The sequence below is a fragment of the Dromaius novaehollandiae genome, chromosome 4, assembly GCF_036370855.1.
Source record: "Dromaius novaehollandiae isolate bDroNov1 chromosome 4, bDroNov1.hap1, whole genome shotgun sequence".
Lineage (NCBI taxonomy): Eukaryota > Metazoa > Chordata > Aves > Casuariiformes > Dromaiidae > Dromaius > Dromaius novaehollandiae.
In genome coordinates, this window is record NC_088101.1 from 5,768,027 (window position 1) to 5,780,529 (window position 12,503).

The window sequence follows — 12,503 nt, forward strand, 5'->3', positions numbered from 1 at the left end:
AGAGTCTAAATGTGGGCTGCAAATATTGTCACAATTATGGAACAGTTTCCATCCTGCTTAGGTAGACCCCACCAAGTTTTTTTGTTCAGATGACCAGAAAGATATTGCAGTTGAAAACAACAGAAGAGAAAATAATGAAATCAGGGTAAACCACATGGATTTCCATACATGCCGTTGAACTCTAATAATGCCTCTTATACGCTTAGCAGCGTGGTTTCAAAAACACAATTGAAAAAAAGCTGGGAAAACAAAAAAGATGCACCAATGCGGAGCCCTGGGTGGTGGCTGCAAGAAAGCACAATATATCTGCAGGCCCACACTCGGAAGCAGTCATGTGAAGGCACCTATGGAAAAATAAGCCTCATGCACCAGCCTGAGTTGATCTGTTGGGCACCCAAGGAAATCCCTGTTTTCTGCTCAGTTTTCATGCTCACTTTTGGAGCTATGAAGGGCTGCTATGTCTTCACCTTGCAGGGGAAAGCACAGAGGCAGCCCAGGCAGCCACCAAAGGGCCATTTGGCCCAGCAAAAGGGCTATCAGTCAAGCACCGCTGTCAGCAAAAGCATTCCTCTGACAGCAAGCACACTGCAAGTACACTAGGCAAAACCTGAGGCTTGGCCTGGGAAAGATTAAACAAACCTCTCCTCTCCTCCTCAAGCCACCTTAAATTTCATACACTGTAGGGTGACAGCATTCTCAATAGCTGCTACAGAGTTTTCTCCTCTCAGAGGTAAAGGCAGGCCAGGTTTCTTCCTTAACTCCCAGGCTTTTATTCTTATTTGTTCTGCTTCTTTGTTTCCGTGATTGCTTTCTGAGAAAGCTTTGAACAGTTAATACAGTTCTGACAGAAACAGAAATGTTCTCTTATTACAAAGGCACCTGGAGGGTTGGTAAATATTACACTGTGCCTGTGCTTCAAAAGTGACTTTTTTTGCTGAAAAAGGCCACCAGCCCATCCAAAACTTTCCATGGATAATGGGCCATTTCCAGGCCTAGAAGGGCCCTATCCTAGGAAACCAAACATACAACTCCAGGAAGAATATACTGCTAAATTTGTTCAGTTCTCTCCTTTGGGAGTGCTTTAAACCCAGCTGTTTCCTCATGTCCTAAAAATGAGGCAAGTTTTTAAAATCTCTTGCTTTTGAGGTAAATTCCCAGCAACAGCACTATTGCCATGCAGCTGCTGAGCAGCTCTGCACCATGTTTTGGGAGAAAGCAGCAAAGTGCGGATGGTGTGCAACAGGTTCCCCACAGGATCCTGCACTCCTGGCCTTCTCCAGGGCCAATGCCAATTTTGGGCTGCTCACTCACCTTCTGATAATGAACACCATATACTCACATGTAAATCTAGCACAATGAATTGATCTCAGTGGCCCAGGACAAGACTTCTACCTGTGGTGGCTCAGATTTTCTGACTGTAGACACCATCCTACCAGAAACAGAGAGAGGTGGGAGACCGAGACACCAGTCCTCAAATAAATCCTGATTGCATCTTCTTCCCAACATGGTGAGGTTGCACCCATGCTACTGCATCTCCGCAGAAGCCTGCAGACCAGGGGTACCATTGCTCTGCTAAACCCCCCTGTCCCATCTTTTTCCTGGTGTCAAGCAAGGTCCCTTCTTCCTCCCCTGCTCACCAAAGTAATGATGTGCGGTTTTTAGGGGTGCTTGGGCCTCTGCCTGCTCTTTCTGACCCTGAGGCTGTTCAGGTTGCTTGCAGGGCCACCTGCCATCACAGCTGGACATTTCTGCCCTCCTGGAAATTTGGACTACATGGCTAGTTTCAATCTAGTTCCCATCAGGAGAAGTTCTGCTATGTAAGTTAATATTTTTGAGAGGTTGGAAGCTTGCCAGATAACGTTTCGACATTTTGGGTAAGCGCTGCAGCGTGGAAGGAGCACTTCGCCACTGGAGGAGAGGAGCTCATATACCCTCGCCTGCCCAGCGCTGCAGCAGCAGTCTCTCCCCGCAGCCCGAGTGGCTCCAGCATAGCATCCTCAATGCTTTGGTAGGATGAGCAGCTTGGCGGGGGGCATGCAGATGGCTATTCACTCCTTCCAGAAAGGCAGGCTGAGCCTTCAAGACTGTGTATGGCCCTCATGTCTCCTGATGAGACCGCTTTCCTCTGGGCAATCCTGACCTCAATTAAAACTTGTTTAATCCTCCTTAGTTTAATCCCCTTGGCCAGCCTGCTTCCTCAGGGCTGGAGGGCTGGACAGAAGGAGGTGCCTAGCTCAGCCCTGCTTATACCATGTGCTGCATGAGCTCCTCTCTCTGCATCCTGATATAGGTAGTTTCCCATGTTAATTATTTTCCCCGCAGAAATGCGCTGGACAGAGGCATTTAGTGTCAGCTCCTAGGCCGCCTGGTGATGCAGGTCGAGGATGCTGTGTCTAATTAGTGCATGGAAAAATTTTTAGGGACTTTTCCCAAAATGTTTGGGCAGGGCCACAGGGGTGTTTTTTGGAAATGAGGAGGGACCCCCAGCATCTGATGCCAGAGGACTGATGAGGGACGGGAGTACAATCTGCCGCGGGACAAAACAGGGATGAGTCTCCTCCCCAACACCTGGGCAGCCCTACAACCAGGTGTCCACATGGGGTCACATCAGAAATGTTGCATCTCTCCTGTTGCAGCCAGCCCTGGCACCCGTCTCCCTGCCCTGCAGCCAGTCCTGCCACCCTGTCCTGCCTCCCAGCCCTGTCCCCCAATGTCACCCTGGGCTGCTCCGCAGTCCCATCCCTGCTACTCTGCCCCATGTCCCTACTGCAGCCACATGCCCCTGCCTTGGTCCAGTGTCCCCTGTCCCCAGCCCTGTCCCCTCTCCTCAGCCCCACGTCTCTGCTTTAGCCGTGTGCCCTGACCTCAGCCCAGCGTCCCTCATCCCTAGCCTTTTCATCTCACCAATCCTGGGTTCCACAATCCCTGTGCCCACAGACCTGTCTGCTCTCCTCAGTCCCATGCCCCACCCCTGACCCTGTGTCCCTGCTGCAGCCCCAAGTCCCTGCCTTAGTCCTGTGTCCCCCACCTCCAGTTCCATCCCCTCCTCTGCCCCACATCCTTGCCACAGCCCTGTGTCCCTGCCTCAGTCCCATATCCCCTGTCCCCTGACCTGTGTCCCCTCTCCTCAGCTCCATGTCCCATCCCCAGCCCTGTCCCCTGTCCCCAGCCATGTCCCTCTTCTGCAGTCCCACGTCCCTGCCTCGGTCCCGTGTCCCCTGCCCCAATCCCCCCCCTCCTGCAGCCCTGTATCTCTGTACTGGTCCCGGGTCCCGGGTCCCCAGCCCTGCCCCTCTCCTCAGCCCCACGTCCCTGCCTCGGTCCCGTGTCCCCTGCCCCAATCGCCCCCCTCCTGCAGCCCTGTATCTCTGTACTGGTCCCGGGTCCCGGGTCCCCAGCCCTGCCCCTCTCCTCAGCCCCACGTCCCTGCCTCGGTCCCGTGTCCCCGGTCCTAAACCCTGTGCCCCTGCCCCCTCCTTCCCCCGCCGTGTCCCTCCTCCGTGCCCGCCCCGTCCCGCCCCGTGCCCTCCTGCCGGGCGGGCCGGCCCCGCCGCCGACTGCCTCCAGCGCCGCCCGCGCCGGCCGCTGCTGCCGCCGGCGGGAGCAGCCTGGCCGGACGCACCATGAGCAGCCTGCCCGCCGAGCGGGAGGGCGGCCCCGCCGAGCCCGGCCTGCCCGAGGAGGAGGTAGCGGCGCCGCGGCGCGGGGCACCGGGGGCGGGGCGGGGCGGGGGGGTGCCCCGGGCACGGCCGCCACTCCGCGGGGGGCCGCCGCGGCTCCTTCCGGGGGTCGGGGGCGGGGGGGGGGGGGTCGGGCTGGGTTTGAGGGGCCGCCGGCGTGCTGCGCGGCGGGGCCGGTCCGCGGGCACGGGCACGCTGCCCTGGGCGCCTCCGGGGATGCTGCCGCCTTTCCCGCGGGCTCCTCGCTCCGCTCTGAGTTGTCCGACCCCCGGGACGTGCAGCCCGCTCTTAGCGCTGCGGAAGGCAACGTCCCCGCCGCGTCCCCGCCGCGGGGGAGAGCGCGTTTTCTCTGTCGCTCCTCTGAAGTTCCTGGTTTCGCCTGTGACCTTGACATGAGAATGTGGGCTTCGGGAGGGCAGGAGCAGCCAGATAGGATCTTCCCCCAGCCTCTTCCCAGGTGGGTTTGCACAGCTTCCCCTAGGCTTTTTGGCAGGGTCGCTGGCTGATAAAACTTGCAGATAACACTGCGATGCGGACGTTGCAGATCTGTTCTCGTACGACTGGGCACCTTGATTCTTATTTTAGATATCTATCCAAATACAGTGCAGGCATGAAACTTCCCGAAGTTCAGGAATTAAGGTGTGGTTAAAGCTGGCTTTCTGGTCAGATGCTGAGCAAAACAGGAGGCAGACTCAGGCTGACACGCTGGTGTGGAAGCAGGCTGCAGAGCTCTACAAAAGGCACAGCAATCTCCCCTGTACGTGAGTGATCATGACAAGAGGCAGTGATTTTTCTTGGCCCAGTAAAAAGTTCTGCGATAGGAATTTGGAAGACCGCGACCTGTGCTTGGCGCTTTCCTGCCGTGCATCACTGGGTGTTTTTCTAGTGAAGTCCCACAGAGATGGGATGGAGGGGGGGCAATTCAAATTGGTGCTGCTAGAAAGTTGAAGGGGGTGACTGAAACAGAGTAAACCTCTCGCATCGGCAGCACTGAAAACGTGAAGCCAGGTGTTTTTCACCACCATCTGATAGGAGTATTTAGCTCTGTCATTCCAATAAAGTTGAATTTTCCGGCTGAAGACCTGCAAGCATTAGGCAGCCTCCCGGGGTACAGGCAAACTGGTGTTCCTTGACCCTTTCCTGCAATATGGATATCGGCGATTTTGATGAGACCATCGAGGCAGGAGGGCCTGTTTCCTTGGATCCCAAAGCAGTTTGGGGGGTGCTGAAGGATGCAGAGAGCTTAAGGGGAGGGACGCGGAGAGGGGATGGTTCGCACCGGGGAGAGGGGCCATGTATGCGTGTGGGGAAGAATACACCCCCGCTTTTCGTTGCAAGGCGTTGGACATCATAAGGACTCTCTCTGTCCTAACCTTGTGACACTAAGCATGGTTGCAGGTGAAGGAAACTGCTTTGGGACTGTGCCAAGCCTGTTTGGGCCAAAGACGAAGATGAAGGTGCTGAGGCCCGCTCTAAAGATGCTTTAGGAGAAAGGGGAGCCGTGTCTCTATGACTGTCTTGCTCAGAGGGGTGATGGCAGCAGGTGCCTCGAGGGTGTGAAGAAAAAAGGGAATTGGCCCCAGGAGCATATCACAGGGGGCTTGGAGAGGGATGGACGAGCTGTGCGGTGCCAGGCTCCACCTCCGTGCTGTGAGCGCGGCTTTAGGAGGGGGCTGGCTGCTGGCACTTGCAAGCCAGGCTGCTTTCCCACCACAGGAGGTGCTTCCCGCACCTGCCTCCCCCTGCACAAAGCCAGCAGGTACTTCACTGGCACAAGCTCATACTGGCCCCGGCTGGAAGAGCTGGTGCTTAGGAGTGTTTGCATAAGGGCACTCAGTGAGAGTTGCCTAGCGACTGGGTCATGCATACCTCTCCCCTTCCTGGGGGGTCACACCGGAGGGTTTTTCTTTAAGCTTTGTGCCCCCCCGATGCTGTGTTTTACCCCCAAAAGAGAGAGAGAAGCAGACCCTGTCTTGAAGCTGTAGAGCCCATCCTGGGAAGGTGGGAGGTCAGGGCATGTGTGTTCTCACAGCAGGGAAACCCTCAGGCTTTCCAAGGGTTAAAGTGACGGTGCTGTGAGGTGTGACAGGCCCTGGTTTCAGTGCGGGTCTGGCCCAGAGCCTAAAACGGAACCTAAAACTACACTGGGATAAGTCCGACTAGTTCTCCTTTGTCTTTCTTGGGCTTGCAGGAGTCGCTCCCACCGCTCCTGGCAGCGGGCAGGATGCCTGGGGCAGCTCCTTCCCTCTCGCTCCAGCCCCACAGCTGCCGCTCGCCGGCGTAGGTGAACTGCGGGCTGGGGGGTCCTGGCGGAGGAGCCTGGCAGGGGTAGAGCCCTTGGAAAAGAGGTCGCATAGCTATGGCCGGGCAAGAATGGCATGTAAAAGAATAGACAGAGGCCTTATTTGGTAGCAGAGTGGCTCCAGGGAACCCAGCTTGCAGCCCTTGTCCCCATCCCCGTGCCAGCTCCTGCAGTGTGGCTCCCAGCACAGTGGAGTTGGGCTGGTGGAAACGCTGCTGGCATGGCTAATTGTATCATCCCAGCGGGTTGTGGGGGGGGCTGGGCACGGGCAGGGGGCAGCCAGGGTGGGAAGTGGGGAGAGAAAGGGTGGCACAAGCAGGGGTAGATGCCCTTGGGGACAATTCCTAACAGGAACATTTCCAGCAAGTCCATAAGGTTTCCCTGTGCAGCCACCTCACCTCGTGGTGGTGGTAGACTTCCCTTTATCTTGTCAGGAACTGCCTGTGGTTTGGGGTCGCTTCCCAGGTACTCGTGCTTCCCTCCCTCCTTTAGGAAATGTCCAGTCTCAAGGATCTGGGAGGAAAGCTCCAAGCAATGACACAATTGTGCGTGACCTCAGGCCCCAGCCCCTGCCCTGTAATCCGGCCTCTCTGTTGCAATCTCCCATCTGCTCCCTTGGCTTCTTGCTTTCTTTTGCTCACTTCCTCGTTCCAGCTTCGCCTCCAGAGTGGCTCCCCCACATTGTCCTCAGCCCTCGCTTGACTTTGTTTTCCCAAACGCCACTCCTCCCCTCTCTTTCCCTGCCTGCCCCAGCAGTCGTTTTGTCGGTGATCTTGAGACGCAGCTCCAAGTCATCTGAGCTGAGGGAAGGAAAGCCCGGGCCTCCTTGTCTGGAAAGGGTTCGTCCTTGCTATCCTGCGTGGCCTGGTGCAGAGGATGGAGCCATTCCCTGTGCCTTCTCTGTCTCTGGTGCTGGGGGGACACAGGTGTGCCACATGCAGGCCTGGGACATACACGGTGCCACTTGCAAAGCAACTATCTTGGGCCTCATTGACTGAAGTCTTGTTTATGTCAGTGACTTTTGTGGGCTTGTGACATGCTTACTCAGAGCCCGGTAATCTAAACCAAACCAAGGGAACGCTCCATTAATGGAGAGAGTATTTACGTAAGGGCTAATCCGCATGGGGCTGGAATGCACCCTGCCACAGGGGAGCAGGGCCAGCGTCAGTCGGTGTTCCCCGCCTCTCCCACTCCTGTCCCGGCTCTGTATTTAGGGTGCTGTTTCTCTTTGCTGGGAGGAGGGGGTGGAGTTCCACTTTCCATATTTTACGGCTTTATCTCAGCCCTGAGCCAGCACGTTTGGCTGGAATGGATTCGTCTGCCTCCTCCTCCTCCTCCTCCGGGCCTGGTTCTGCTGCCATGGTGCTCCCTTCTCCTTGGCCCCCCCATGCTGAGCACACAGCCTTCACTGCTGAGATCCGGTCCTGTGGGGACACGGCCCTCCTGCCAGTGCTGTGCCTGCAGTGAGCGCTGAACAGCCTGTCTCAGAGAGGCTCTTCCCAGTGCTCACTTAGACCCTGCGTCGTCTCAGTTTTCTCGACAGCTCTCTGCAAAGCAGGGTGGATCCCCAGGTAACTCTGGCTCTTGCTGCACCAAAAGCAGGTCCAAGATTCAGGGCTTTGCACGGCTGCCGCTGCTGACGTTTGTCCTGTGGCAGCTGTCCCCGTGCCCCTCTCTGGCAGTGTGGCTCCCAGCCTGCCGACCAGGCCTGGCTTTGCGGCTGCTGCCAGAGGGTGCCATGCAGGGTGCCATGCGGAGCGTGTGTGCCCGCAAATGCCTGGTGGCTAATTATGTCATTAGCATGCCTGGAGGAGGCTCAGTCGCTGCCAAGCAGAGTTGGACGAGAAGGCAGGCAGATCCCCAACTGCTTTCCAGACCTGGGTAGGGACTGCTAGGTCCCTCCAAAGGGTTTCATGTTTGGGGACAGCAGTAGGAAGGGAGTGTTGCTACAGGGGGTAAAGCACTGCATGGTCTGGTTTGTGGAGGTGAATTCACTAAGCCAGGTTGAGAGCTTGCTGCTGTTTTTTTTCCCACTGTGCACAAGGTGGTGTGAAGGGGAATGATACCGTGCCTTCTGTGCCAAATTGCATTCAGTGGAGATGCTTTGCACCCAAACCTGGGATCTGAGCTTTGTGTGCTGAGCAGGCCTGTGGGGTGCTGAAACAGGAACAGGAGACAATGCCCAGAAGCAAAGGGCTTGCACAACGAGGTGGGCCTGAGCTTGACAAAGCCCAGACGTGGGGCCTTGCTGAACTAGCAGCAGCAGCAGCAAGCCATGGGCTGAACCTGTAAATGAGTGGTTCCTCTTCAGCCGTGAGCAGTCAACCAGCTAATCCACTGGTAGAAAATTAAAGCAAGCCCTGCTGAAATGTGGTTGATCTGAAGCTTTGGTCTAAGTAGGTGATTAAATACCTTGTGAATGAATCACTTCTGCCTCTCTCGTCCATTGCCTATCCTGTTAAAGTTTACCCGAGATGGTTTGCACAGGGGCAGGGGAGCATGACCGCATTGGTCATCTCACAGGGTGTCTGGCACCCGTTGAGGTGCCGCAGTCTGAACTGAGCCTGAGATGGGCAAAAGCTTTTCTTGTGGCCATGTACGTTCAGGGAACTGGCTGGGGGTGAGTACTGGTGTACAGTGGAGGAGAGCTGCTTGGAGAGATGTGGGGCAGTTGGTGCTCTGCGATGAAAGCACCTCTGGGCCTCTCTCCTCCCCACTGGAGCAGTGCTTGATCTGTTGTCTGTAGATCACAGCTTCCGGCTCTGCAAAAAGTGATCAGCAAATGCAGAATTGTTACCCCATACCACAGATGGCTGTTCAGGGCCCCATATCTCTCCTGGCTGTTGCCCCTGCTTTGTCATCTGCCGTGGCCAAGAAGAGTTTGGCTCTATTGTCATGGTACCTGCACTTCACATAGTTGTTTCTGTGATTAGATTTCCCCCCCAGCCACCTCTTTGCCAGACCAAGCCTGTCCAGATCCCCCTGTCTCCTTACAGGCCCTGTGTCCCTAACCCTGAGCATCCCAGCAGTCCCCACTGAATTCTCTTCAGTGTCCCCGCACCCTCCTTAAACTGCGCTCCAGACTGGACATGATATTTCAGGAAAACTGGAAAATGGTGGTGAGGCATACAGGAGTGGACATGAGAGGGACAGGCAGAGGGGAAGGACTGTGAGGAGACAGATGTTCGAGAGATGGAGATGGGATGGAGACAGCTTCCTAGAGAGAGGAGCAGAGGAGCCATGCAGACTGGTGAGGATCCTTTAGAGAACAGCAGAGGCTAGGAAGAAACTTTGTGCAGGAACAATAAAAGCTAGGAGGGGAAAAAACAGGAGCAAGGTGGAGGCCCTGGTAAATTTGGGAGTCATGTAGTGCCGTGGCAGGAGCAGAGAGGAACACAGAAACGAGACTTGGTGTGCTCCTCACACTCTCAGGCAGCTATCATCCCTGCTGAAAGAAATTAAGGGGGTGTTCCTTGGGGAGATACCAGAGCCATAGCCAGTGACTTCCCGAAGAGTGAGCTAGAGCTGAACAAATGGCAACATTTCTGAGCTGGAAGAAACTTTCGGTTTTGCCCCAGATGGTAACAAGAAGTGGAAATGGTGAAATGTTCCACCAAGAAGAAATCCTGAAAAATGTATATGCAAAATATTTCAGCTTTCCTAAACTAGGAGTGTTTGGGCTGTTGAAGCCCCAGTGCCACACTTGAGTGCATTTCTCTGATCCTTTCTTGGGAGCTGTAATTCTGGCCCTGTACCACCTGGACAGGTGATTCCCAAAACACATTTGGAGAAGCACGCATCTTGCCTGATGCACCTCAGAGAGGGAAGCTGTTTCATTTTTCCCAGTGGAAAATAGTGTTTGGGGAGGTGGGGAGGGAAGAAAGTCATCGTGATTTTCCAGTAGGAAATTTGTCGCTATCCCAGCAAATAACTCCGAACAGAAAATTCCCGACCTTCTCCAAAGCCAGCATGGTGGCAGGCTTGGTTTTAGTGGAGATTAGTGAATGTAAATGGAAATATTGCAGAGCTCTTATATAAACAGACAGGAGTATCTATTTGCAGTTCAGTCCCGGACCCTCGTCACAGCAGAGATACAGCTAACAGCAGTTGTAGGACATCTAGGCCATGAACACAGGTGGCTCTGGCAAGGCATTGGAGAGCTGCTCTGTCAGCAGGACCTTGGCCAAAGGCTAGTCTCATGACAGGAAAACCAGATGAAAGGTGGGGGATCTCCATCCTTGGCGGCTTTCAAGAACCAACTAGATTAAGCTGTGGCTGCCCTGATCTGGTGGATGGCCTGCTCTGAGCGGGAGGTTACGTGGGAGACCTCAGTGGTGCCTTCCCACCTGCACATCTGTAGTTTGGTGGTGTAGTCTTGGAAATGGTGGTTTCACTGAGCAAACAGGGTTTGCAATCTCAGTTTAAAATGCTTTGTCCTCCCACAAGTGTGCCAGCCAAGCTGTGGCCATAATGTGGGAATGTGCCACATTGCCTCCTATTTTATTTTCCAGGCTTTCCAAAAGTGAGACTGAACAAAACAATGAAGAAAGTCAACTATTTGCTAAGGCCTGTGAGTGCTGCTCATTTATAGCCAATGGCAGAGGCAAGAGTTAGTGTTTGTGAAGGGGAAGTGTGGGCTGCATGCTGCCAGCAAGGTCAGGGGCCTACGGTATGTGACCTACCATCCAGGTTGGTTTGGCCTGGCCAAGAAGAGGCTAAAGGGGAACCTAATTGCAGCCTAAAGCTGCTTGAAGGACCAAGATAACAGAGCCAAAGTCTTCTTGGTCATGGCAGATGATTAACAGAGCAATGGCCTCAGGTGGCAGCTTGCAGGGTTCAGGTTTGGGAGAAGAGGATCTTCTTCCCAGGACAGCAAGGGGACAGGCTACTGGGTGGTGGGGCATCTGCAACCCTGCAGGCTTCAAGGCGCACTTTGACAAACTCCTGGCTGCTCTGCTCTCATGTTGATGACAGCCCGACTGCAAGCAGGAGGTTGGACCGGAGACCTGCCGAGGCCCCTTTCCCCCTGCGGTCCTATGGCTGAAGGACCCTGTGTTTGTTTTTCTTACTGGTGAGCCTGGAGATGGAGACAGGGGATGTGTCTTGGCTTGGCTCTCCATCCCCAGTCCTGGCTTTCTCCTTCCCAGCTTCTCCTTCCCAGCTTGGCTGACTCACTGGTTCCACCGACAAGTGGGGAGGTGTGCTTTGAGCATGATGAGTGCCAGCAAAGCATGCATTGCTGCTTTCCTGTGGTATCCCTCAGTGCCCGCACATTTGCATGTCACTTAGGACAGCAATTCAATGTCTGTGCATGTCAGGATGGGCTCTGCAAGCCGCACAGTTTTATCAGAAACAAAGAGACAGAGGTATTTGGGAACTGGAGTCTGTTCTTCTGTCCTCCTCAGGCTGCCACTTAAACTTCTCAAGCTGCTGGGTATCTCCTCTGTTTCCAGTAGGAGCTGGGTCATTGTGCCCTGGGAACAAAGGGCTGCCACCAAGGTGAGAGCAAAGGCTCTCTCCCAGGCTGACTGCGAGCAGATGCATAAGACATAAAACTTGCGCAGGGTAACCCTTTCCCCTTGCTTCTTGGTGGGCACTGAGTTCTTGTGCTGTTTTGCAGCCACTGATAGATTTGTCCTGCTAATTTGTCTGATCCATTTGGAAACTATTTATACCATTCGTCTCTGTAGCCTCCTGGGGCTGGGATTGTGCTGGGGCTCTTTGTCTTGCTTTTTACGCCTTGTGGCCCAACTGTGGCCCAACTGTTTCATCTGCTGCCTGATTGTTCCTGTAGCATGAGGAGCCACACACAGGGCAGCGTTCCTGGCCCCGGGGGTGCCAGGGCTGAACCTCGGGGGGAGGCTGCGTTGGCCTTCGGGGGGGGGGTCTGTACTTCCCCGCACTTTGGCTTCAGTCGGGCATGGGTTATTGAGCTGGGCATCCTTGAGCTCACAGCATGGCCAGTCTTCAGATCGCAACCTGTCTCTGACTGCACCTGCAGGCCAAGTTTGTCTAGCTTTGCAGCCCACAATTTACGCAGGTTTTTGAAAAACTGGAGAGAGCTGAGAGGACAGCCCTAAGAACTGTCAGAAGACTGCAATGTCTGCCTCACTGTGAGAGCAGGCTCACTCAACCCTCTTAGCTTGGCAAAGCGGAAGTTTTGGGGTAATTTCACCAAAAGCTGCAACTCTCTGCAGGGGAACGGGAATGTGTTAATGGAGAACGTTCGTTAGCTAACGTCCTGGAGGGTGATCTAAACCATCAGGGTCACCTTGTGCTCGTCCAGCAATTCACGGAGCAGGGCTGTGAAGAGCTGCCTATTGCTTGACTCTTGCCCAGGAGATCTCGGTTACTTAAACATCTCTTTATCAGTAGTCTGTCCTCCAGCTTCTCTATCACCAGGCAGGGCAGGTAGCGATACTGCAGATCTCTGTGCTGGATGATACAGCTTCTTCCAGCCCTGTGTTTTTCCCTGGAAATCAGTAAGTGCCTGGTTAAGAAACCCAGATGATCACATGTAC

General features: G+C 54.8%; 1 protein-coding gene across 1 annotated transcript in view; it reads left to right on the top strand.

The window, feature by feature from the left end:
- The first annotated feature begins 3,525 nt into the window (after positions 1 to 3,525).
- Positions 3,526 to 12,503, top strand: part of RBPMS (RNA binding protein, mRNA processing factor) — a 47,490-nt gene continuing 38,512 nt past the window's right edge. Inside the window, exon 1 of the mRNA XM_064510278.1 lies at positions 3,526 to 3,686. Within this exon, the coding sequence (XP_064366348.1) occupies positions 3,624 to 3,686 (63 nt within the window). The 5' untranslated portion in view covers positions 3,526 to 3,623. The remainder of the gene's footprint in view (positions 3,687 to 12,503) is intronic.